We start from the raw sequence: 25574 nt of genomic DNA on the forward strand, positions 1-25574 counted from the left end.
CCCAAAATCAGCCATTAGTAGATCGCATGGACAGCACAGAAACGAACAATAAGGGTTAGGAAAGTTATGAGCTCGCACGGGTTCATACTAATCCTATGTGAATTATGTGTCGAGATGCTGAGACGGGGCAATTTGAAGTTACTTTTTCGGGGGTGATATATTTGGAGGAATGGCATGGATTGAGCACGTGGCTGACTGCCCTGTATACGGGAAAGAGCACGATCGGCCACAAAATGTGGGAAAAATACACAACAAACACGTAGCTATCATGGGAGGGGGGGAAAGGCAGAGAAGCAGTAAGGAACCTTCCAGGTACCATTAATACTTTCCGTCTAGGCGCGTTGGAGGAGAGGCGAAGTGCAATGTTTAGTTGTCCCAACGTTATAAAGAGGGGTCGACAGGAAGAATCAATTTAATAATGATGGAAAAGCAATGTCTCAGAATGTTCACTAAAGCAAGCTGTCAGGCTCATATTAGATTTGGAAAAGAAAGGGAGCACACTATAACGTGCCAAATTTCGAGAAAAGAGCTGCTAGGCAGATTTTACATCCGAGGACATGCAAAACACCAAAAGATTATATTGCAGAGAGAGCACTATGAATTCCTCTAGTAAGCAGGCTAAAGAAGGAGATTTGAATCTGGTAATTTGCGTTTGTCATTCCAGGCGTACTCTCGAAATGGGCATAAATACTGACTGGTGATGATGATCCCAAAACTGGAGCACGATGCGCCTCGTAACTTGTTCATGGCTGTCTTAGTGCGCAATGTTGGCATATATTAAGTTCAACGCTGTGGAGATGCAACAAAGTTCAATTGCGTAGGATTGGTAAAAGCCATGGAAGAAAGTAATGAAGCCAGGGTTCGACTCCTCTCGACCTAACATTAATACCTTTTCTCACGAAAACATGGCTATAAAATTCTTGCAGCTCGGTGGGACATACTAAGGCGCATCAAAAACACATGTGCCACGCAACCCGAGGAAAACTTTTCCAAAATTTACTTGCTCACAGAATTCCTCATCTACAAGGGGCTATACAAAGGAAGAAGAAGTAAAGCTACACCCGGGAGTCACTCGAGTTAGTAAAAGAACCAAGAGTCCAAGAAGTCTACTTGAAAAAAAAAAAAAATAATCATAGCCAGGACTCGCCTCGAGCAGGGACTCGGCGAGAGGAAAAGAAAAGAAACAAGGGCTAGGACCCTTAGAAAAAGCCAAAAGAGTCACCTCGACTGAGGGACTCGGCAAGAAAAGAGTCGCCTCGACTGAGGGACTCGGTGAGTATTGAGAGAAACGACGGGGCACTGACCCTAAACTGTTTCTGAGATAGAAAAAGCCTAATGGGTCACCTCGACCGAGGGACTCGGTAAGAAAAGATAGGAAACAAGGGCCCAGACCCTTAGACGTTTCCGAGAAAAAGCCTACAGGAGTCGCCTCGACTGAGGGACTCGGCGAGTATTGAGAGAAACGACGGGGCACTGACCCTAAACTGTTTCTGAGATAGAAAAAGCCTAATGGGTCACCTCGACCGAGGGACTCGGCAAGAAAAGATAGGAAACAAGGGCCCAGACCCTTAGACGTTTCCGAGAAAAAGCCTACAGGAGTCGCCTCGACTGAGGGACTTGGCGAGTATTGAGAGAAACGACGGGGCACTGACCCTAAACTGTTTCTGAGATAGAAAAAGCCTAATGGGTCACCTCGACCGAGGGACTCGGCAAGAAAAGATAGGAAACAAGGGCCCAGACCCTTAGACGTTTCCGAGAAAAAGCCTACAGGAGTCGCCTCGACTGAGGGACTCGGCGAGTATTGAGAGAAACGACGGGGCACTGACCCTAAACTGTTTCTGAGATAGAAAAAGCCTAATGGGTCACCTCGACCGAGGGACTCGGCAAGAAAAGATAGGAAACAAGGGCCCAGACCCTTAGACGTTTCCGAGAAAAAGCCTACAGGAGTCGCCTCGACTGAGGGACTCGGCGAGTATTGAGAGAAACGACGGGGCACTGACCCTAAACTGTTTCTGAGATAGAAAAAGCCTAATGGGTCACCTCGACCGAGGGACTCGGCAAGAAAAGATAGGAAACAAGGGCCCGGACCCTTAGACGTTTCCGAGAAAAAGCCTGCAAGAGTCGCCTCGACTGAGGGACTCGGCGAGAAAAAGAGAAAAGAAACAAGGGTTCCGACCCTTAGACGTTTCTAGAGAAAAGAGAAAAGAAACAAGGGTTCCGACCCTTAGACGTTTCTAGAGAAAAGAGAAAAGAAACAAGGGTTCCGACCCTTAGACATTTCTAGAGAAAAGAGAAAAGAAACAAGGGTTCCGACCCTTAGACGTTTCTAGAGAAAAGAGAAAAGAAACAAGGGTTCCGACCCTTAGACGTTTCTAGAGAAAAAGAGAAAAGAAACAAGGGTTCCGACCCTTAGACATTTCTAGAGGGAAAAGGAGCTACCACCGAAGAGTCGCCTCGACTGAGGGACTCGGCGAATAAAGAATGAATCGAGGGTCCGAACCCTTAGAAGTTTATTAAAGAAAGGAAAAGTTACAGCCGAGATTCACTTGGACGGCTAAAGAAAGAAGGGGCTCGAAGCCGGAGGGTCACATCCACTGAAGCAGTCGGTCGTATGGCAAACGGAGAGAAGTCATGAGGATGGAGTCGTGTGGGATCTTGAATAAAGAGTCGGCAAGAATCAAGGGGGATAATTTTGAGGCAAGACAGTATACTTTTCCATGTCCTACTAAGCGCGAGACATAGAAAAGTGAGGGACTAGTTGATGGGGTGTGAACCCCGTGGGCTCGGGGCCCAAGAAGAAAAGAGATAAGGCCCAGACAAAGAAGGGAAGCCCAAGAAGAAAATGGAGCAAGCCCAAAAGAGATACGGGTCAAACCAAGGAGTCGGCTCGGTCCAGGAGTCGGCGGCGAGTGTGGAATCGGCACGTGTAGGGTCGGCCTAAAACTAGCCGTTAGCCCATTTACTACCCTATTATTACCCCACTCATCATCACTAGTCAAATATCTAATTATTATTATTATCCATAACCCCCCACTTAAACCCTTACTTACTACCCTAATTATCACCCATCACTACCCTACTAAATGTCCAACGGACACTTTTGGGGATGGGCTAGCTATAAAAGGAGGAGAAGACAAGAAGAAAGGGGCATCCATCCATTCACTCACTTATACACACATGGGAGGACTCTCCCAAGCACTCTTCCTACACACTTGAAGACTACTATCACTCTCCCACAACTACTCTCCCAAGAAGGCCTCATTCCACAACATACCAAGAAGGCTCCACCACTCATCCATACAAATGGGAGGACTCTTCCACACCATTCCATCACTCTTCTTTATATTATTATTGCTATATTATTAGAAACACAACACTTTGTGTAGAGAATAGCCCTACAAGTATGTACAAAGACACCTACAAAATATATAGTGGAGTTAGGCTTGGCACCGCCCAAAAAGGCCTGTGGTTTTCCTTTCGGTTTCCACGTCAAAATCATCGAGCCCATATTATTTTAGCACACATTTTTATTGAAAGGTGAATCCACCGACCAAGGTTGTGTTGGACCCCCTTGGGCCCGAAAACCCAAAAACCAACACCTATATCTATTTTGGAAAATCATTATCTATTTGCATTGAGAGTTGCATGATATTTGATTTCCAAAGTTGTGAGAAGGATGTTGCATGAGACATATCTCTATGTATCTATTGTGAGACAAATAGGTTTTTTGGAGGCCGTTAGGACTATGTCCTTTCGGAAGAAAAGTGAAAGAAAGAAAGTTTGAGAAAGAAACGGACATTGCGGTCCGATGTGAGTAACTTGGTCGATATTCCTGGGTTACTAGGTTGGATATTATCCGCCGGGCTTGGAATCCCCGGTTAGGGGGTGTGCACATTGACAAGTACGATACCTGATTCCACAAAGTTTGAGTTTAGAACTCGAGAGAGTGGTTCTGTGGGCGAGACTGGTATTAGGCCGGCTAGATGCCTGAGCCCGGACAGGTCCATTCACACATGGTGAAGTTCCTGCCTCGCCCATGTTTAAAGTTGAGAATGTGAGTCTATGTGACTCAAAGAGAAAGAAGAGAAAGTGAGTCTGTGTGACTCAAAGTGAACGAAGAGAAAAATGGATTTTGTGATTCAACAGGAACCTCCAAAGAAAAAGTATATATTTTTGAGAGTGAGAGTATATATTTATACTTATTGCATCTTGGCTTTCCCTTTCACTTGTTTTGCATGTGTTACATTTATATTATGTCGAGTTGTATGTCTTGTTATTGCTTATTGTTTGGCATGATAGCACGAGTTTGTATATTAAGCTATGTTTACTTGTAATTGTTAAAGCATGACTATTGTGTTGATTTTATGTTGACTAGGTTGCAAGCACATATATTTGTCTATGAATTATGGAGTTGTTGTTTAAGTGTTGAAATACTTATAACTACGTGTGTATGCTAAATGATTTTCAAAACCTATATTCTATAGTACTTTACAAGGTTGAGTGGTTTTATACTTAGCTTCGTCCTAACGAGTTTATTTTCAAACTGTTTTTGTAACCCCTTTCAGGTGGGCGCAGTTGTTGAGCGCGCACGAGTAGTTATAGTGCTTAGATGAGATGTTAGATCTTAGATAGTATCTGTTTGAATGTTATTATCTAGATACTGATGTTTGATGATAGTTGTTGTTGACTCATGACTTAGATGGATCTTTTGTTGGTCTTGAACACCGGGGTTGAACCCCAAGCTTTAAATTTTAATGAAGTTGACTTGTTTAGTTTATTTTTCCCTTTTTAGCCTATGCAGTCACCTCGAGTGGTGACTGTGGCGGTAACACCCGTTGGTTGGTTTTTAGTTGGCTTAAGTTCTTGAAATCTTTCTTATTTCTTGTTTAACTTATCTTATTAAGTAAAGTATTTGGGAATTTAGATTAAGAAAAATGGGGTGTTATAGTGGTCGTGCGTGCCAGCCCCGACATTGGCATACCATAACGGTGATACGAGGCCCGTACTCGCTCACTACCTGATAGAATAACCTATTTTTGGGTTATTACATATACGTTGGTCCGCCCAACGACCCATTATTATATTGAAGTATTTTTACGATTGCGAAATTAGCTCGAGTTACGATCGACGGGCCAATTTTGATTTAAAAGAAACATATATATTGCTTGCTCAATGCATTCCCTAAGGGCCGGCACGGGATCCGTACTCGCTAGGTACATGACGGAAGAACCTTTTAGTGGCCAAGCCCCTGACTCGAGCACAGAAATGTTAACATCCCCTAAGGGACGGGCGCGGGACCTGACGAAATAACCTTTCCGTGGCCAAGCCCTCGGTTCGGGCATGGAAACATTAACATCCCCTAAGGGCAGGTACAGGATTCGACCCCACTAACTACCCAACGGAAGAGTCGACCTTCGGCCAAGCCAGCGGCTTTGTTGAAGTAAGCTAACTCAACAACAAAAAAAAAAAGAGAAAATTTCAATTTTAGTCCACTGACTATTGGAGTTGTGTTAATTGCAACACTTGACTTCCAAAAATGTTAATTTAGTACATTGACTATGCTATTTCTATCAATTTTGGTCACTCCAGCCAAATTGCCGGCTAAATCTCACCAAAAAAAATTGAATTTGCCAATTAATCTTTAATTTCAGGGGTAATTTCGTCTTTCTACCACAGCCAATTAATCCGATCGCCTTCTCTGGACGATTCGTTGCTGCATTTCCGCCGTCGCTACCTTCCTCGTCGACATGCTCTTCTCCGAAGGAATGGACCCATTGGGAACAACTCTTGAATGGCAGAGAGCAGTTGATCACTAGCAAAGCAAGATCCAACAAGAGATTTAGTAATTTGTTAACGCCCATAAAACACAGACAGAGAATTCCAAACCAAAATGACCGGAAAAATGCACCAAATCCTCTTCCAATAACACAAAGATGCAGGCCAACAGTTCCACTCTCTAATCCGCCTCTAACATGCAATCATGGATGTCAGTACAATCATCCTATAAAAGAACCATTACAAAATCAATGTTCCTAACCAAGTCGTACACTGGGATAAAACAACCATTATGGATATTCGCCGGTTTGCTGCAACTCCTTCGCATCGAGTCGGCGTATAGTAGTTGTTCTCCTGAGTCTTGGGAAGCCCGACTATCGAAACTCTGCGATTGCGCGAACCTCGATTGTCCTTCGACTTCGCAAACCTCTGCGAACTCGAATTCGAACTTGAGTTCAAATTCGGGTTCGGGTTGAGACCTTTGCCGGACTCCTTACGCTCCAAAATAAGCGTTGCGGTCGAACCAATCAAACTCCGCATCTTTCGATATCAAGAAGGATTCCGGTAGAAGATCTCGAGCCACTCTCTTTTCGTAGTCGTCGACGGAATCATCACTTTCGACTCGACCGTCTGCCAAGGTTTCACACGCAATTTTCCAGTCAGTCTGCAAAGATCAACTTGAAGCATTGTTGAGGGAGAAGGTCATCGGAGAAGAAATCGTCGCCGGAAATGGAGAAAAGCTCATCGGAGAAGAAAGAAAAGAGAGTAAAATGACTAAAATACCCTCATTATTTGACCTATTAAATTTTTCTGGTGAGATTTGGCCGGCAATTTGGCCGGCGTGACCAAAATTGATAGAAATTGCATAGTCAAGGTACTAAATTAACATTTTTGAAAGTCAAGTGTTACGATTAACACAACTCCAATAGTCAGTGGACCAAAATTGAAATTTTCTCAAAAAAAAAAAAATCATGCGAGCAAAATTTAATAAGTGACCTTGCGTCGCTCGGACAACTCGCTCTCGGACGTAGAGGATTCAGATCATAGATTAAATCGCAAGGCTAAAAGCTTAAAAGGTGTTGGAATAAGCAAAATATTTCCATTCAAATTGATCTTGAAGCATTCATCCAAGCATGGAGCCAAACGTTTACTCTCTCTCATTGTCAATTTCTCGCAACTCAGATAGTGGGGGACAGATGATGAATATATTGGAAATGACCAAATAATAGGGTCCAAGAATATGACTCGGGTGGCCCAAGGAGAATCTGGAGCCCGTCTCTGGACCCATTAATGATGGGCATTGACTTAGTCCTACGACCCACGACATGGGCCTTGGCTTAGCCTTATGGCCCACCGTGAAATTAGCGAGTTAGTGTTTTGAATGCAAATTAGCGAGTTAGTTAGGATTATTTTGTATAAATAAACATGCATTTGTCCTATTAAGACATCACAATCTATCTTGTCTAAATTATCCCTTTTAATAGCTTTGTTGGAATCCTTTGTAATCATCTACGAGATTATAATACATACGATATTGTCCCCGTGGCACATCTATATATTGTTCTTCCATTATTCCATCCTCGTTTATCATCTGCTACGTTATCCTTTACAACTAATATCTCCTTTATTAATCGGGTTTAATAATTCGAACCCCCGGATTAATTAAATTCTTCAAGGGGGTAATGAATTACGGAGTACAATTCAACGAGAGATGAAAATTGTGAGAACAAAATGATAATTTAATTTCTACTGTTTGGTTTGTAAGAATATAATTATTTAACATTTCAATTTCAATGTTTGATATCCATAAGAATTGAAATGAAATATGTAGTATAAATATCAAAACCCCCCATACTTGTTATAGTAGACAATGAAACATTAATTTTAGGTTTGTCTAAAGGTATCTCTTTTTATTCCCAAAAATCATAGAATTGAAAATATTAGGGGTAGACATAAGATTATAATTATATGAAAATAAGTAAAATTATAATTCCTTCGACCAAACCGATTGAAAGATTTTATCTTATTAAGTACTTCTTTATTTATTTATTTTTTTCATTTAATCTTTTTTAATTATAATTTTACCAATAAGGTTTTTATAATAATGTCAAAAAATTACTTTTGTAGACCAAAAGTTACCCCAGCTCTCAGTTCACGGCACAAAGAAACAACAAATTATGGAGTAATTTTTGTGTTCCCTAAAAATTTTACAGAGCGAAGACAATGAGCTCCGGAGAGCAAACACGGCGGAGGTCATGCGCCGCCTGTTTCACTGCGCTTTGTTCTTGCTACTGTACGCTACTTTCCTTTCTCCCTAGAAATTATCTTCATAATATATATATTAATCTGCGGAGTAACAGTCGAAATGATTAAACTGGCTTGCCAATCGTGAATCGTCGGTGTATTTTGTGAAAATCTGGTGTATCACTTGAAAGTTAGAAACCTAGAAATTTCTACACAAACTATTTTATTGTATACATTTGGTTTTGAAGTTATCGTTCAAATTTCACCCTTGCTCGATATTGTTCACAGTTTAGCATCTCCGTTGTTGCCCGATAGCTATGGCTTGGTTAGGTTGTATGAAATCGAGTTTAGGTTAGATTAAGTTTGGATTGGATTTCAAATTTGATATTTTGACCCTTTATTTAGTTGATAGTATGCAATGGCTTACACTCTTACAGTGATCGGCATCAATGGTGGGGGATGGATTGAATGAAGATTAGAAGTGATGGTGGATGAAGATATTGATTAGCTAGTGGTAGTGGCAGTAATGGGAGGTGGAATGGTGGATGGATAATTATGACAGGGAAGCATGTCATGAATGTCCGTGGTGGGTGGAATTACAAGGCTGTGGTGATGGTAGTATTGGTGGTGGTGGATAGGTAATTGATGGTAGTTATTGATGAAGTTTAATTTATTTTTTATGTTTAGAAAGTGTCTTCCATTTACTGAAACCTGGATAACACCTTTTTTGGTTCGTTTTAAAATTCGTTGTTCAGCTGTGAAACAATGTTTTCTAATTCCAGAAACAGTTCATTTTGAACATACAACTTCATTTTCCATTTTCTCTTTTGTAGTTTTCTATAAAACTCAAGAAATTTCATGATGCTGAATAGGCCCATAATATTGTTAGTCTATGTTTTCTCCTGGTATAATTTCAACAAAAAGAAATGATAAAATTTGATTTTTTTTTCCATTGTTGTAAAACTTGGCCTAAGCACTAAATGCCCCTATGCTGAGTCGATTTTGCCGTTAATTGCCTTTCTAGTCGGGCTGTCCATCTAGTGAACCAATTAGGCTTACTCAACCATTTATTATAATTACTTTTAGGGTTGTTTTGCTCAAAATGACATAATTTTTAGCAAAACAACCCTTAAATGAGAAGAAGCTACATCGAAAAGAGTAGACAACTAAAGACAAGGAGTAAATCAAACAACTCTTCAAGCCTCAATTGCCCTTCAACCTTCACCAATTTCATTGATCGCTACAAAGCTCGTGGTGAAGCCCGTTGGTCTTCTTTGAGTGGTTTTGAGTCGGGTGGATGTCCCATTATCCTGTCACCAGCTCCCTACTCCCGAGTCTGCGAAGGTGTTTGAGCTGGCTTGGGAGTAACAACTGTAGCAACTGTAGATTCCTGAGTAACTTAGGAATTTAATCCCTCATCATATGGGAATCTAGGATTCTCTTTACATATGTATATTCTTTTATTTTACCAAATATTTTCTTCCCTTCCTCTTATTTCCAAATATTTTTCTTTCCTTTTTTTTTTTTTTAATGCCTCCTCTTAATATAAACCCTACATGCAGTAATTTTGATCACTCCTTTATCAGTTCATGTCAGACTCTTGTGCTTGATAAGTTTTTATTTATACTTTTTACGCGGGGTTTTGACTGTGTTTTGACCGAGGTGGGGTGGGGCCGAGGCGAGGCTTCAGACCGTGATCGAGACAACCTTGGTCGTGGGTGAGGCGCGACTGTGCAGCCTCGGCCTGGCCGCTGCGCGAGCTTTTTTTTGCTAGAGGGCGGCTTGCCTCTGAGTGTTTCTGCTTGCTTGTTGACCAGGTTAGTTTTCCTGTTTTTAATGGATGTGGTATATTCAATCGATGATGATGACCTTCCGACGATGAGTATTTTCCTGATGACGACCATTCTCCCCTCTTTGATGATTTTTCCCCAATCCCTTATACTCACAACCCCTCGTCTTCTAATTTACAAGTGTTAAGGACTCGTCCATAAAGGAAGAGGCGCGGGGCCTCGCACTCCCCTCTTGATAATTCCCTTATTGCGTCCATATGACCTCAATTGGATCCCCAAGATTTGGAGGATGTTCGAGGTCTTGTTAGTCCTGACGTTTTGACCATTGTTCCCGAGTCTAGCGCCAATATCACCAATTCTCCCTGAGATACTTACTTTGGAGTTCACCTACTATCCATGCAATTGGGACTTCGGTTTCCTCTTCACAGCTTTCTAATAGAATTTTGAAATTGTTACGAGATAGCCTCGGTTCAACTTGTCCTTAATGGCCACCAAGCGATTGCTGGCTTTGTTTCTTTATGCCGAGAGAGTGAGGTAGAGACCACATTAAGTCTTTTCCAAGCCATGTTTTTAGTTGGTAGGTCATCTTTTAATGTGGGCTCTACCTCCCCCCCCCCCCCCCCCCAGCATAAAGAAAGAAAGCCATCAATCGTTTGTTGGCCATTAGGGACAAGTTGACCCGGGGCTATCTCGTAATAATTTAAAAATTCTATTAGAAAGCTGTGAAGAGAAACCGAAGTCCCAATTGCATGGATAGTAGGTGAACTACAAAGTATGTATCTTGGGGAGCATATTCCCGAGTCTAATGCCAATATCACCAATCCTCCCGCGAGGCCTCGGCCACGACTGAGGCGGTCTCGGTCACGGTCTGAAGCCTCGCCTCGGCCCCACCCCACCTTGGTCAAAACTCTGCGTAAAAAAAAAAAAACTTACCAGGCACAAGTGTCTGACAAGAATTGATGGAGTGATCAAAATTACTGCGTGTAAGATTTATATTAAGAGGAGGCATAAAAAAAGAAAGAAAATATTTGGAAATAAGAGGAAGGAAAGAAAGTATTTGGAAAAATAAAAGAATATATATATGTAAAGAGAATCCTAGATTCCCATATGATGAGGGATTAGATTCCTAAGTTACTCAGGAATCTACCGTTGCTACAATTGTTACTCCCAAGCCAGGTCAAACACCTTTGCAGACTCGGGAGTAGGGGGCTAGTGACAGGATAATGGGATAGGCATCCGACCCAAAACCACCTGAAGAAGACCAACGGTCACGGAACGGAAACATTTATTCCAGCACCAGCCTATTCAAGACAAGACAATTATGGTGAATACCACATTTAATATAGACTCGGCTCCCCATTACTGTGAAACTGTTACTTGAGCAAAAGAACGTTGGAGGCACTAATATAAGTAGGACGGTAGGAGACTCTTCATTAAGTAGGACACGTTGAATATTTGTACTGAAACTCTAAAGCAATACAACTTGTTTACTTTCCTAATCTTATCTAGTAATATATTTAGCTGATCTCAAACCAAAATGCCCATTGAGTCATGAGTGAGGAAGCATCGAAGCCCATTGTCATAGTCTACAACTCGCCATCTCTGGAGTCACAAAGAGATTTTACCGTTTCATACTTTTCCTTTTGGCTTGAATGCTTTATCGCTGGAGTCTAAGACTTTGAGGCTTTGAGTTAGCTAGTTAGGGTTAGACTTTTAGGGTTTGAGCTAGGGTTAGGCTTTAATGCTTTATCAATATTGCTTAAATGCTTTTTATTTTATTAAATGAAGGAAAAAATAATACTCCGTAATATTTTTACTAAGGCACCTAGGTGCTTGCCTAGGCACTAGGCACCCATCCACCACTTGATGGGCGCTGTGGGCGCCTAGAGCCTTTTACAACCTTGTTTTTTTGAGTTTCATTTTGAAGTTTGATAGACTTATGTGTTGTTGAACTATTTATGATATCTGAGACTTGCTTCTTGTTAATTGTTCGCTTATCAGTTATGCAACCTTAGTTTGGGGCAGGGGGTGACTAGGTGAGGGAGCAGCTATATTATGTAGTCCCTAGCTTAAATGAGCAATGGTTAGTAAGGGAACTAGAGAATTTGACAAAATGCCTAAGTTCTTGTAGTGCTTTTCAGACGGTCTTTAAGCCATGATAAAATGATGTGAAGCTGGGGTACAATGTTTTGTATATTTTTCATTCAAAAGCTATGTGGGATATACTGTAAAGAACCAAGTACATATAAATCTATTGCAAGAATGTGGTAGCATGAAATGTTACCAAGATTGCACTCTATCAGCTACATTTGTTGTTTGGTTCAAGTTATATAAGATAACCAAGGTTATATTTTGCTTAGGAATATACGATTCTCATGTTTGGTTCAAGTTATGCAATTTTTCCCGGGAATGTAACATAACCTCCTCATAAGGTTTTTAGCTATTGCAAGGGAATGTGAGATACTCTCCCTTTTCTTAGATATTCTCACATTCCCTTGTCTTATTGCTAATTTTGTCGTTTTAATTCATTGCCTTAGTTAATTATTGTTCAAGCTCTTAGTTAATTAATTTTAAATCATTTACTTCTATATTTTACCATTGCCTTATTTTATTTATTTTAATTTTAAAATTTATTAAAATAATCATCATAACATAAAAAAATAACTCTTCAACCAAACAGATTTATATTACATACCTTAGTTTTAAACCAAACACAGTAATCTAACATTCCCAGCAATCTAACATTTCCTAAGGTAATATAACATTCCGTGAACCAAATGCTCCCTTAATAATTGGATAATGACATTTGACTATTTGATCATTCGAGAAATACTGAAGTAATAAGAGTTGGACAATGCCACTTGAGCATTAGAGAATACTAGAGGAACATTATTCTTTCACATATGAGTTCGGTGGCCTGGTTTTGAAGAAATGCCATAGGAAATCTTTAGTGTATGCTGGTTTATCATAATTTAAGTGATGAATTAATAAGTGGTCAGTGATATCTTAAATTGATAGTGTCAGAACTGGAAATGTTTGATTTGAGCTGGAATAGGAATGAAGATAAAGGATAAAGGGTCAAGCTGCTTCAGATCATTGCTGCGAAAAGATGATTCAGATTGTGGCTACGGTCTGGTTTCCTGCAGCGAGCGCATAAACTTCTGATTGTGTAAACTGCAACAGCTAAATTAGACTTCTGGATCTATATTTGGCTAGTGGTTTAGTAGAAGAATAGAGCATGAAATTTTAGAATGGGATTTCTTCTGACTTGAAGAAACTGAAATATTTGCTCACAAAAAACAAAAACTTATATAAGCAATCGGTTATGATGCTTAAATCAGCTTGTCACTGCCAACCGTATCTTCAACTCTCCTCTTGTGAAAATTTTGTTGGAATATTTTCATCCATGAATTGTTTACTGACCTCATTTCATGTTGCTTTAGTAAACAAAATATCATTGCAGCATAGCAAGACCACTAGAGTGATAATTTATTGTCAAATTGAGAAGAAAAACTCTGAGAGTGAGAACCTTGAAGAGGCTAATAAATATCAAGAAGACCTCATTGCATGCTGTTAGAGTACAGGGTTGGGAACAGAAAGGTAAAAAAAGGTAAGGGAAAAGACAATATGGAAATCAGATTTCAAAAGGGGAAAAACAAGGGACCATGAGGTTCCCTCCTGCAAGAAAGATTTCTTGTTCAGCTGCTAGAGCTATTATTTTCAGAACTTATTGGATGCCTTCCCTCCTAGGAGAAGGTCTCAATTTACTCTCTGTTACAAGGTCTAAATGTTGTAATTAAGCAACAATAATGCTAATCAATAATTCCAGACTTTCCTTGAAAGATGCCTTGATTGTAAACTGCTGCATGATTTAGGTTAATTGATTAATTGTTACTCCGTACCATTTACGTGTGTACACTATCCACTGATTACGTTCTTTATTAATGCTGCATGCCAACGAAACAACCTTGTCCACAAGGTTGGAGTTTGGAAATTGGCCACGAAAATCAGCAATATCAACCCAAGTAGTGTCATCCTTTGGCTGGCCCTCCCATTGCACTAAAACCTGGGTGTTCCCACTCTGCTCGTGGATTGCCAGAACATCTTGGGGAATATACCCTTGTTCATCTATTGATATCCCCGGGAAGCTTAGCAAAACTGGATACATGCCTGCCACACTTCGAAGTTGAGACACATGAAAAATAGGGTGTACCTTAGCTGTAGCAGGTAGTGCAAGCTTGTATGATACTGTGCTTAACTTTCGCACAATAGTGAAGGGACCAAAGTATCTTGGGGCTAATTTTTGGCTGATGCGCCGTTGGACTGATGATTGGCGATGTGAACGAAACTTAAGTAAGACATTATCACCTTCAGCGAACTCAAAATCTCGCTGTTTGGCATTGGCCACCTTGGTCATTTGTTGTTGTGCTCAGTCCAAATTGTAGCTGAGTTGTCGAAGTATTTCATTTCGGTCACTGTGTTCCTCGGCCATTGCCGCCACTTTGAATTCCCCTAGTAAATATTGAGCTAATGTGGGAGGGGGTCGACCATACACACAATGAAAAGGGGTGACACCGGCAGCTCCATGTAAGGTGTTATACAGATATTCAGCCCAATGTAGGTACCAACCCCATTGTTTGGGTTGTTATGATGCAAAACGCCAAAACATCATAAATACTTCTCGAGACATCTGTTGAGCACTTCGGTTTACTTGTCCGTTTGAGGGTGGTACGAGCTGCTCATTCAAAGCTTGGTATCCAACTTTGCAAAAAATTCTTTCCAAAATTTGCTCAAAAAGATCGGTCTGATCGGGTCACGATTAGACACAATTAACCTTGGAACCTCATGTAGATGGATGACCTCCCTTGCAAATATCACAGCAAGAGATTTTGCGGTGAATGGGTGTCGGAGTCCCACAAAATGGGCGTGCGTATTTAGTGAAGCGGTCTATGACCACCCATATGCAATCAAATCTACTGGAACGAGGAAGTCCAATGATGAAATCCATGGCAATATCTTCCCAAACAACTTTTGGAATGGGCAATGGATGGAGAAGTCCTGTTGGGGCTGGTAAGTGCGATACGCACTAGAGTGACCTCTCGTGGGTGTGGAATCACTGGAATGGAATTCTCCAAAAGTTTTGGGATCCATGGCAGAAATAACGATGCGTCCTTTGTAAAAAGATGTCCATTTACTAGCTGATAGGCGGGGTAACTAGCCGGGTCTTTTCGAAGGCGTTCACAAATAGCTTGCAAGCTGATGTCACTGGATACTGCAGTGTCTAACTCAGCCCAATCCATCCAAAATGGTAGGGTTATAGCTGATAGTTCAACGTCTTCACCTTTCCTTGACAATGCATGAGCGGCCTTATTGGGCTTGCTAGGCTTATAAGTGACTTCAAAATCGTATCCTATTAACTTGGTCATCCAATTTTGTTGTGATGGGGGGGTGGTGATACGTTGCTGTAGTAGCTGTCGAAGACTTTGATGGTCAGTGCGAACAATGAACTTTCTGCCCATTAGGTATGGCCACCAATGTTGTATTGCTAAAACAAGTGCCATCAGCTCTTTTCCATATGCAGATTTAGCCACACTTCGTCCAGTTAAAGCCTTGCTAAAATATGCAATTGGACGAGATTCTTGCATTAGAACCACTACTACACCTGTTCCGGAAGCATCACACTCGATCATAAAAGGCTATGAAAAATTGATTAATTGTTACCATTCTTGTTCTTATTTTCCCTTCTTCTTACGTGTGTACACTATCCACTGATTATGTTCTTTATCACATATGCTTCTAACTCTGGAACCACTTTAGTCTTTGATGTGGCTTACTACATTATGTTTCTAATCTTTGTTTTTCTCATTTTAATGACTCTTGAATGCTTATGTGACTACACACATGGGGAATTATGATTTGGCAGCTCCAGTTCATCAGATGCAGCAATATTATAGGCTGGGTGCCCTTGACAATTGCTATGATAAATGGAGTGCTCTTTTTGATTGTTTGAGACTAAAAACTAAACAACCATCAGAAGTGGAGGTATGCTGTCAGACTTGGCATTGTTCTTAAAATATTTTGTCCAACTCTTTGCATCATTAAATTGTCCTGTAAAACAGATATAGTACTGCATTTTACCTTAAAAGAGAAATAAAGAATGAAACATCTTATGAACCTATCCATACGTTCTTTTCCTGGGAGTTCTCATTGGAACACTCTGCAACCATCAATGTATTTTGCACAAGAATATTACATTGACAATTGCCTGGATCCTTGGATTATATATACTTATACTTGAAGTTTAGATGGTGACTGCATTTAATTTATGCTTAACAGCCTGTGTGAATGGGTAGAACTTTATCCTTGCTTGGCTTTAGTTTCTGATTAAATCTCTCCCCTCTGGGACTTGTACTAGTAGCTTCTTAAACCAGGTGTAGGTTAGAGATATTTTGATAAGGTGAAACAATTGCTGTCTTTTAGCAGCAGAAAAGACCAAACTGACACATGCCCATGCCTTGCACTCATGCACTAAACATTCTGGGGGAGGGTAGACAAAAAGGGGAGCACTTTTCTCTTTGAGCTTGGTGGGATAGAAGTTTAGTCTTAGGAGCTCAAGAAATTCTTGAATACCATAAATTAACCCCTTCTGGTGAAAGCTCATTATTGTGGATTTGTGGGTCTATATTTTGAGATTCACTTGTTGACCCTTTTTAAGTGTGCTCTATATCTTTAATTCTGAAAGACTGTAAATACTGGTGAGAGGCATATTGTGGTAAGAGAGTTGTTATGACAAAAGTTTTCTTGGAACAAAATAGAGTTTAAAAAAAATCAATCTCCACTATTTGAAGTATGTTATGCTCGAGGTTGTAAAAGGCACTAGGCGCCCATCAGGCAGTGGATGGGTGCCGTCTAAGGAGCACCTAGGTGCCTTAATAAAGTATTATAGCCTGACCCAAAACCTAACCCTAGTCCAAAGCCTAAAAGTCTAGCCGTAACTCAGCCTCAAAGTTTTTGCGTCTCTAACAATTAAGCATTAAAACCAAAAGGTAATGTTGGAAATGGTAAAATCTCTATGACTCCAGTGATGTTGAGTGATAACTTCTAAGTTACAATGGAGTGGCTACTGGGCAATGGGTGATGGCGAGCTGTGGGCTGCGACGATGGGCTTTGACTCTTACTCACACGTGACTTGTCTCAATCCATTGATTAGTTGCGACGGTTGGCCGGCAATGGCATTCTGGGCAGTAAAAGGCAAAGGGAGATTTGGGTTGCTACTGGAGATGGCTTCACTGTGAGCTGTGCGGGGATTGGCGAAACTGGTTTGAAGGGTTGTTTTATTTACTCCTTGTGTCCTCGTTTGGTTTTCTCCGAGTCGGCTGTTTGTCCAACTAGAAAGGTAATTAACATCAAAGTCAACTCAGCATAGGGGCGCCTAGGCGGCGACCTAGGCTGAGTTTTACTCCACTGGTTATGCCTGAAAATGCTAGAATATGTAACTGATACACTAGAAGTAAATGGGAATTGAAAGATATAATTAAGCTGCATGATTGATTAGCATTAAGCCATTAATTCAGTGGATAGGGATGATTGAATTAATCTGTAATCCTTGAATGATATCTTTCCTTATTTAGTGCCTTATAATATATTATTAATTACTGTTTTTCCTGAGGGAAGGGCAGAGAAAAAAAATCATTGTGATAATCAGCTAGTAGCTGAGGGGCGAGTTCTATCACTTGCAGGAGGATATCATTCTTGTTGAAAATAAAGAGTTAGTTTTATCTATAGGGTTGTGTTTGTTTATGAATAGGTGTCAGTTTATGAATAGGTATTTACAGTTATGTATTTGTGTATATATGTGTACTGTGTTTCTGTATTAGAAACAGAGAATACTAATATAATTTCAGTCTTATATACATTTCCTAGTCCTTGATTCTTCATATTGCTTCCGCCTAACTGGCGGGTGGTATTATTCTCCACCCGCCAGGCCATTCCATCTTCCAAACTCAACAATTCTGATATTCCTTGAGTTGTTTTCTGTAGTCTGCAATTTAATTTTCCATTTTTGGTTATGAGTTGGTTTCCTGCCTCTTTACTCCATCAATTGGTCTAATCTACTTGAGACTTGAGAGTTAACTGCCATGTTGGTGATTGTGGCTATACAATTGATTATAGCATTTCCTTGAAACAGGAAGCTTCGAAGAAGCAGGGCCAAGCTAAGCCTCACATCTGGACTTTTCGAACACCAGAAGAAGCAACAGTTTACTGGAATAAGCTCTTTGGGCAAATTATTAATAAAAAGAAGTGATAGAAACCCGAAATACAAATCACACAGGTGGATGGCATTTCATTGCTTCTAATTGGTTAAGGTTGGCGTTATTTTTGTTTGTAGATTCTGCAATAACATTTTTTATGAATTCTAGACGGGAAACAATTTCAGTTTTCTTACTTCTATTGATTGGCGGTTGATATCGTTATGGAGGAAATCTTCACTGTAGATCTTGTGATATTCCATCTTGAAGGTATGATTTATGCTTCTGCAGTTCTGCAATAGGATACTATCACTTTTTGCAGTTCCTGTTGATATTCCAGGCAGCATTTTCTTGTGATGAGATTGCATAATGCAGTGATTTTCGCCTGATTTCCAAAATCACGTGATACCATATGCTCCATCTCAAAACAACATGCAAGATATGTCATCACGTGAATTTAAAATTAAAAAAAAAAAAAAAAATTAAAAGTTGAAATCTTTGCCTGAATCCATTCAAAATGCGTTAGGTTTCTTGTCTACATTAATTATATTAGGATTTTCACTCAAATGTTTTTTTAGCCTTGTTTGTAGAGAAATTAGCAATGAGAAAGTTGTCTTTATGTGGAGTTTGGTAGGCAGTATTCTAAATTAGTCGAAGTTTAACACTTGTGGATGAGATGATGCGGGTTTTTTCTCATTTAATTAGAGGTCTTTGGATCCTTTGAAGTCTTGCCTGGCATAGAACAAGATTAGTCTTGGTGTTTGGTCAATTGATCGCAATTGATAACCCATAGCTAATCTAAATTAGTAGAAATTTAACTCATGGAGTTGTGGGAATGAGATGACGAGGGCTTCTTTTAAACACATTTTTGGGTCCTTTAAAGATTTTTTTTTTTTTTTGAAAGCAACAAACCAAATTCCATTAGTAAATAACCAAGTCTGAGATGCAAGGCGGTGTGACAGAAACCTATGACCCTAGAACAAACGAAGAATTAATTATTTGAGTTAGCACATGAGTCACATGATTCATTGACCTCGACATGGCGAACAAACACCTTCTCAATGTCCCTAGCAATTAAACATCATTGCTTAATAATTAAACGCATACACGAATATAATTAAACACACACACGAATAATCTGATGTAATAGAGTTATAACAAGTACCGAAATTTAAACTATCAGACTCCACAATAATATTACTACGACTGTAATCTTTCAACCAAGCTAGTGCCTCCTTTACTACCGTTGCTTCCACAAGATATGAATCCCAACCACACACTAAACGCCGCCCTCCAGGCAGCTACAAACCTCCGTCACGCAACACTGCTCCATAGCCTAGCCCATCTTCAAAGAGAGCCGCATCTACGTTTCACTTCAATACCTCGTATTTAACAAGTTAAATATTCACATGTTGTAGTAGTTGCACCCTCATTCTGAGATTTTGACATTTGACGTGCGATTATTAAACTCTATAATTAATTAATTATAATAATTCTGGTGACGAAATTAATCTCCCGCATTTTTCGCCAACAAAAAGTCTTGCCGCAAATGCAAGAAAACTGACATTTTTATTAGTTTTAAACAGCCACTAATTAAAGAAATTTGTCACGTTTCTCAAAGTGCTCAAAACATCACTCCATAATGAAATATGATTTTCGAATTAAAAGGTTACGAGTTTGATTTTTGTTAACATATTTTTAATCGAGTCTGTTATGTCTTTTTAGTATGACTTATTTTTATTGTTTGGTTTGAGATCTCTATCTATTACATAAGAGTGATGTTTTTGGCTATAAGTTCTCCTTATCACCAAAAAAAAAAAAAAAAAAAAAGGAATTAATTACTGAAATTATTCCTTGAGTATAGGAAAATTACCGATTTGGTCTTTGATTTTTTTTTTTGACCAATTAAGTCACTCAACTTTAAAATCTTAGCCAATTTGGTTCTCCGTTTGTTTTGCCGTTAGACATCCGTTAACTCAGGATCAAATTGATAATTTTTCTATAGTCAAGGGACCATTTTAGTCATTACATGCACCATTTTCTCTGAAAAGTTAATTACTAAAATGATCCCTTGATTGTAGTGAAATTACTAATTTAGTCTTGAGTTAACGGATGTCTAACGGCTAAACAAATGGAGGACCAAATTAGTTAATAGTTTTAAAGGTGAGAGACTTAATTGATTAAAAAAATAATCAAGGATCAAATTGATAATTTTACTATAATTAAGAGACTATTTCGATAATTAACTAAAAAAAAATACAGTTAAAAGTCTAGGCAATTCCATTTTCTTTTAAATTCATAATAATAATGGATGTCTTCTGACTCTTCTATCTGTTGATGTTCTCTGCAACCATATTCATAATTGATTTATTATTTTTCCTAGATTTTTTATTATATCATTGCATCATGGAATATTAGTTTTGGTAAGAAAGCATGGTTGGTCTGACCATATTTTTCCATGAGAAGATAAGAATATGTAAAAAGAATAAACTTCTCTGAAGCATACTCGCTGTCACCATTAATATGCCTTGAAATGTAGCTCTGTACTGCTGTACAATAATTAAATTTTGCCTTTTAAAAATCAGTCATTGGGAGAAGGATCAAATAAGATTCTTGAATTATTCCTAAAACAACAATTAAGTCATTAAATTAAAAAAATTTACAATTAAATACATAAATTCGTAAAAATGCTACATTTGACATTCATAATATGGCATCCGAATATGACTATTAGGGTTGATGCAATTTTTTTCTTTTATTTTTTATTTTTTTATTTTTATAATTCAAAGGTGTTTTACTCGCGTCTCAGTCTAGCTTTAGATGAAGATGGCCATGGCATTGGCCACTTCATCTAGACTTGAATGAAGAAATTGGCCATGACTTTTAACTCTAAAAGAATATGACCGTAACCTTTAAAAGACGGAGACGTTACTATTTCTTTTATTGTCCCCATATTCATATAATTATTTTTACAAAAAAAAAAAAAAAAATTACAAACTCTAAAGAATGAAATATCTTGTACTACACCGCATACTTAGGTAATGGTATAACATACATATATGATGCCATGTTATCGGTTTTGACTTTTTGGTAACTGGCAAAAGATGCCAATTGTACTACTTTTACAATTTTAGGTGTTCAATTGAAAGTTTGTATAGTTTGATTTTGTGATTTATTAATTATTACTATTTTTCAAATGGTTTTGTAGTCTATTTGACCCTTGTCTAAATCGTTTTTAAGTGGTCCAATTAGCATCTAAATTTAATATTTAAACATGATTTTTAAGTTATACATTATACAAGTATAAACCCATGGAGTTAAACCCGTTGGTCTCTTTTAACTTAATTAGAGGTCTCCAGCTCAAGCCTGAAGGATATAGTTACTCTTTGGAGTTAAACCCTTTAGATGACGAGGGAAACCCACAATCACTACTCGAGAGTGTGATTATAGTCGACAAAGGATCACAATGAGGTAAACCAGCTTAAGTTGCCCATATGTTAGTTGACCGACTCAAATAAAAAAGGTCAATAGGCCGCTCTCGTTGAGAGTCAAACTTGTAACCTATGGTTACCAAGTCATCTGACTAACTTGGATGAGGTTGTCCCCTAAATTACTTTAAAACCTATGAGAGAATGTTTTGTCACCCTTTGAAATTTTATTGGCACGAACATAATCAGCCTAGGTGTGTGGATGCTAGTATATCCTGAATCCTTATTAAGAAAACTTGTGATCACCAAAAAAAAAAAAAAGAGTAAATGTCGTTATAATGATAGGATATTTAAGTGCAAGATTGGTGTTTTTGGATTTGGCAAATGGAACGTTGAGGCAGCAAGATATTGGTGACATGAACGGCTATCAACAAAATCACTTGCAATTTGCAAAGAATTGAATTCGTGTATGTATTAGTAGATTTGCAGTGGTTAGAGGGAGACAAAAACTTTTAGTTGGTAACTCATAACCCATTGATTGCGTTGTTACTTCATACAAAATGACAATTTTGAAATATTTCTTTTCAAGAAACGTTCAAATTAAAGGTGCTTTAGTTAGTGTGCCAAACTTCCAACATACCCATTAATGTGAAAACTAAATCCTCAATCTTCCAAGGAACAAAAAGCATTACAAAGTACTAACAAATAGGAGTAGTTTATAATAGGGTTAGTTCTAGAAATGGGGTTTTCACTATTCGTGTTTTCTAATTCTTATCTTTAATTCCATCACGATGGTTCCCTTACCTATTAATTTTGTTTCATATTTGGTTATCTACTAAGAAATCTGTTTGGGAGGTATCAATTATTGAGGCAAAAAACAATAAAATCTTTGCATTTTTCACTTTTCAACTGTGAATATAAATGAAGGCTCTATCTGTTTGACATATCTAACTTATAAGATAGCTTAAAGCTGAAACTTCAAAAGTTAGTAGCTACTAGTTTATTTTGAAACGCTATTTAAGATAACGTTTCAAAACAAGCTATTATTTTAAACTCTTCATGTTTATCAAACAGAATTTATATCTTATTTGTAACTTAAAATAAGTTATAAGCTCTACCAAACATAATTGAAAAGTTCAAATTGTTCAATGTATTTGAATAATGTTAAACAAGTACTTATATAATGTTCAATGAGTTAATGTCATATGAGATCCTTTGAGTAAGTCGTTTTACCACGTTTAGTCTGAAACTTTCAAATTGATCATCTGTGGTCTTTCGACTTTCAGTTGTGGTTCAAGTTAACAATCCATGGTCCAAGTTAAACGTGACAAAGCTACTATATTTGGAGGACCTCAGATTATATTAACTCAATGTTCAGTTATTGTTAGGTTACTGGGTAAGATTTGTATTTGATGTGGATAGTGAAATGAGGGAGAAAAAAGGCGTGAACAGCTGAATTTGATGGTTTTTACTCACATAATTAATACCTCATAAACGAATTTCTTAACAAAGGACTAAATTTAGACAAAATCAACCATCAATAGGTCAATTATAATCAAATTAAAAATTAAGGATAAAAATTAAAAAATGTCAATGGTTAATGGTCATTCATGGAATTAACCCTTACTTTATAATAATACTCTGTAGTAGTACTTGCATGTGAAAGTTGACCCATCCTATTAAAAAATTAAAACAATGCAATAAAACTAGTATATAATTAACATTATGATTGACGTACTACTCGTTTTAATTTATATTTGTGACGTTTTTACTATTCTTAAATTACGATATTGTATCATAAAATGTAAAAAATTCATCTTTTGACCTTCTTATACATGTTTGGTCCACTGAAAAATATTTTTTAAGAAAAATATTTTCTTTGAATTTGAGGAAAATTGACTTTTCCTTTGTTTAGTTCATAGAAAACATTTTCTTCAATAGTGAGGAAAACATTCTCCGTGGCTCCCCCGGTATTTTGTTTTCCATGGAAAATAAGTAGAACAATTATGTGGTCTAATGGTACCCGGGTTGGACTTCCATTTGGAAGATTATGAGTTCAAGCCTCAGTGAAGGCGTTACTGGTTCTTTGTGTTTCAGTAGGTTGAGAAAGTATATGAACAGATACTACAATCTAATAGAGCTAGTAACTTTCAAAAAAAAGTAGAACAATTATGTCTTCACCAACTTTTCTTAATGGTAATTATTATTATTATTATCATTATTATTATTATTATTATAGTGATTTTTCTCAATTTCGTCCTAAACGACTTTGGTGACCTAATATAGTCCCAGACTTTTGTGTTTCGCTCAATTTAGTCCTATGTTTGTTATTTCGTCAAATTGGTGTTAAATAAAAGGACAATTCAATAATATCAATATTGACATCTCTTTACTTTCAATCTGCGAAGTGAGAAATCTCTCTTTCTTACACGAATTACACCCAGAGTTATTCTCAGACCTACGAATCAAATTTTATATTCGCAGCTTTAGAAGTGATTCTGGGAGTAATTCGTAAAAAAAGAGGGATTTCTCACTTCACATGTCTATGAATAAAGAGATGCCAATATTAAAATTACTGAATTGTCTATTTATTTAACAACAAATGAACGGAATAACAAATGAGGGACTAAATTGAGCAAAAACACAAAAGTCTGGGACGAAATTGAGTAAAAACAAAAAACTCTAGGACTACATTAAGTCACCAAAGTCGTTTAGGACAAAATTGAGAAAAACCACTATAGTCGAAGACGATTTTGAGTATTAACTCATTATTATTATTATTATTATTATTATTATTATTATTATTATTATTATTATTATTATTATGATGTAGGGATATAATTGTCTTTATACTCATAATTTCTTACCATTCCAAACCAACCAAACAATAAAATCAAATACCTAGTAATTTATTTTCCACCAACCAAACAATGTAATTAATCTTTTCGGTAATTTCTTTTCTATGGAATTTTAGTTCCATTCCCCACAAATATTTTCCGCGAACCAAACAGGGTTTAAGGTTTGAAAAACAGATTTTTTTTTTAAATAATCAATTTTTTTTTAAATTTATTTTGCTGGACTTTATCCTTAACCCTATAACCTTGCCTCCGGGCTTATGTGGATGTAAATCAAGTCAATACACTTTTGCACATATATATAAGGTGGCCAATCCAAACTCAAACCCACAATGTTAGTAACAGGAATTAAACCCCATCTTACCCATAGAAACAAGTTTTGAGTGAGATCTCTCTTCTACTAAATCAACACCCGAAACAAGAACCAATTTCTTAAACTGATAAAAAAAGCAAGTAAAAGCTTCAATTAGTAGCATGCTAAGTCATTGAATTAATGTAATAATCCAAAACCCAGGATTTGGGGTACGTAGCAATGAATCTCAGTGAGTCTAACACGACAAGGTATACATAAGACTAATACAGTACAATGTATGACATTAGCGGTCAAAAAACTTGAGCAGTTAGCGTAAATTAGAGCAGCAATTAAGGAAATAAATTGGAATCCTATCAGCAACTACCAACTGATCGAACTCTGACGGCGACTTCAACTTCCATAACCCACAGCAAATCGCGCAGTATCTTCTGCTTGTGTTTCTTCACACTCAATCTTTTCATACGTGCTTTTGACCCTATTTTTTCCTTTATGTATAATATAATATTACGATGTGATGTGTAATGTAAGCGCGGGTTATAACTTTACCAATATATGTGTCTTACATGAAATTTAAGTGAAAAGAGGTTTTCTAATTCGAAAGTGGAGCATACTTCTCTTTTTATAGATGTCATCGAGTGGGTTTTAAGGATAAATATGTACTTGCTCGCTAAAAAAACTTCTGATTGTGCAGATTTGTACTTTAATGATTTTAATGAAAAGAATGATTTTAGTATATGATTTACTAACACTATAAATAGTTGATCAGTGCATAGCTTAATTTCGCAAAAAAGTCAAAATAAGGCAAATCAGTTTCAACGTGTTGCTAGTCGTAGGGTGTGCTAGCTCAATAGTGCAAAAGTTAAAGTAATGTGAGTTCATTATTCATCAGTTATGTTGGCAATGACACATTGGGTTAGTTC

The 25574-nt window shown here is 37.9% G+C and overlaps 2 protein-coding genes across 2 annotated transcripts; one reads left to right on the forward strand and one right to left on the reverse strand.

Annotated features, from left to right (window-relative positions):
* Nucleotides 1–7935: 7935 nt before the first annotated feature.
* Nucleotides 7936–18379, forward strand: LOC109171568. The gene is made up of 3 exons (XM_019320623.1): nt 7936–8068; nt 15733–15851; nt 17998–18379. Exons 1-3 carry the CDS (start codon nt 7999–8001, stop codon nt 18112–18114), a joined length of 306 nt encoding a protein of 101 aa, XP_019176168.1. The 5' UTR covers nt 7936–7998; the 3' UTR covers nt 18115–18379.
* On the reverse strand, nt 8457–14252 carry LOC109171563. Its single transcript, XM_019320614.1, has 2 exons — nt 13712–14252; nt 8457–9083 (listed from the first exon to the last, which is right to left on the reverse strand). Exons 1-2 carry the CDS (start codon nt 14224–14226, stop codon nt 8996–8998), a joined length of 603 nt encoding a protein of 200 aa, XP_019176159.1. The 5' UTR covers nt 14227–14252; the 3' UTR covers nt 8457–8995.
* Nucleotides 18380–25574: the final 7195 nt, after the last annotated feature.

The sequence above is a fragment of the Ipomoea nil genome, unplaced genomic scaffold, assembly GCF_001879475.1.
Source record: "Ipomoea nil cultivar Tokyo-kokei standard unplaced genomic scaffold, Asagao_1.1 scaffold0143, whole genome shotgun sequence".
Lineage (NCBI taxonomy): Eukaryota > Viridiplantae > Streptophyta > Magnoliopsida > Solanales > Convolvulaceae > Ipomoea > Ipomoea nil.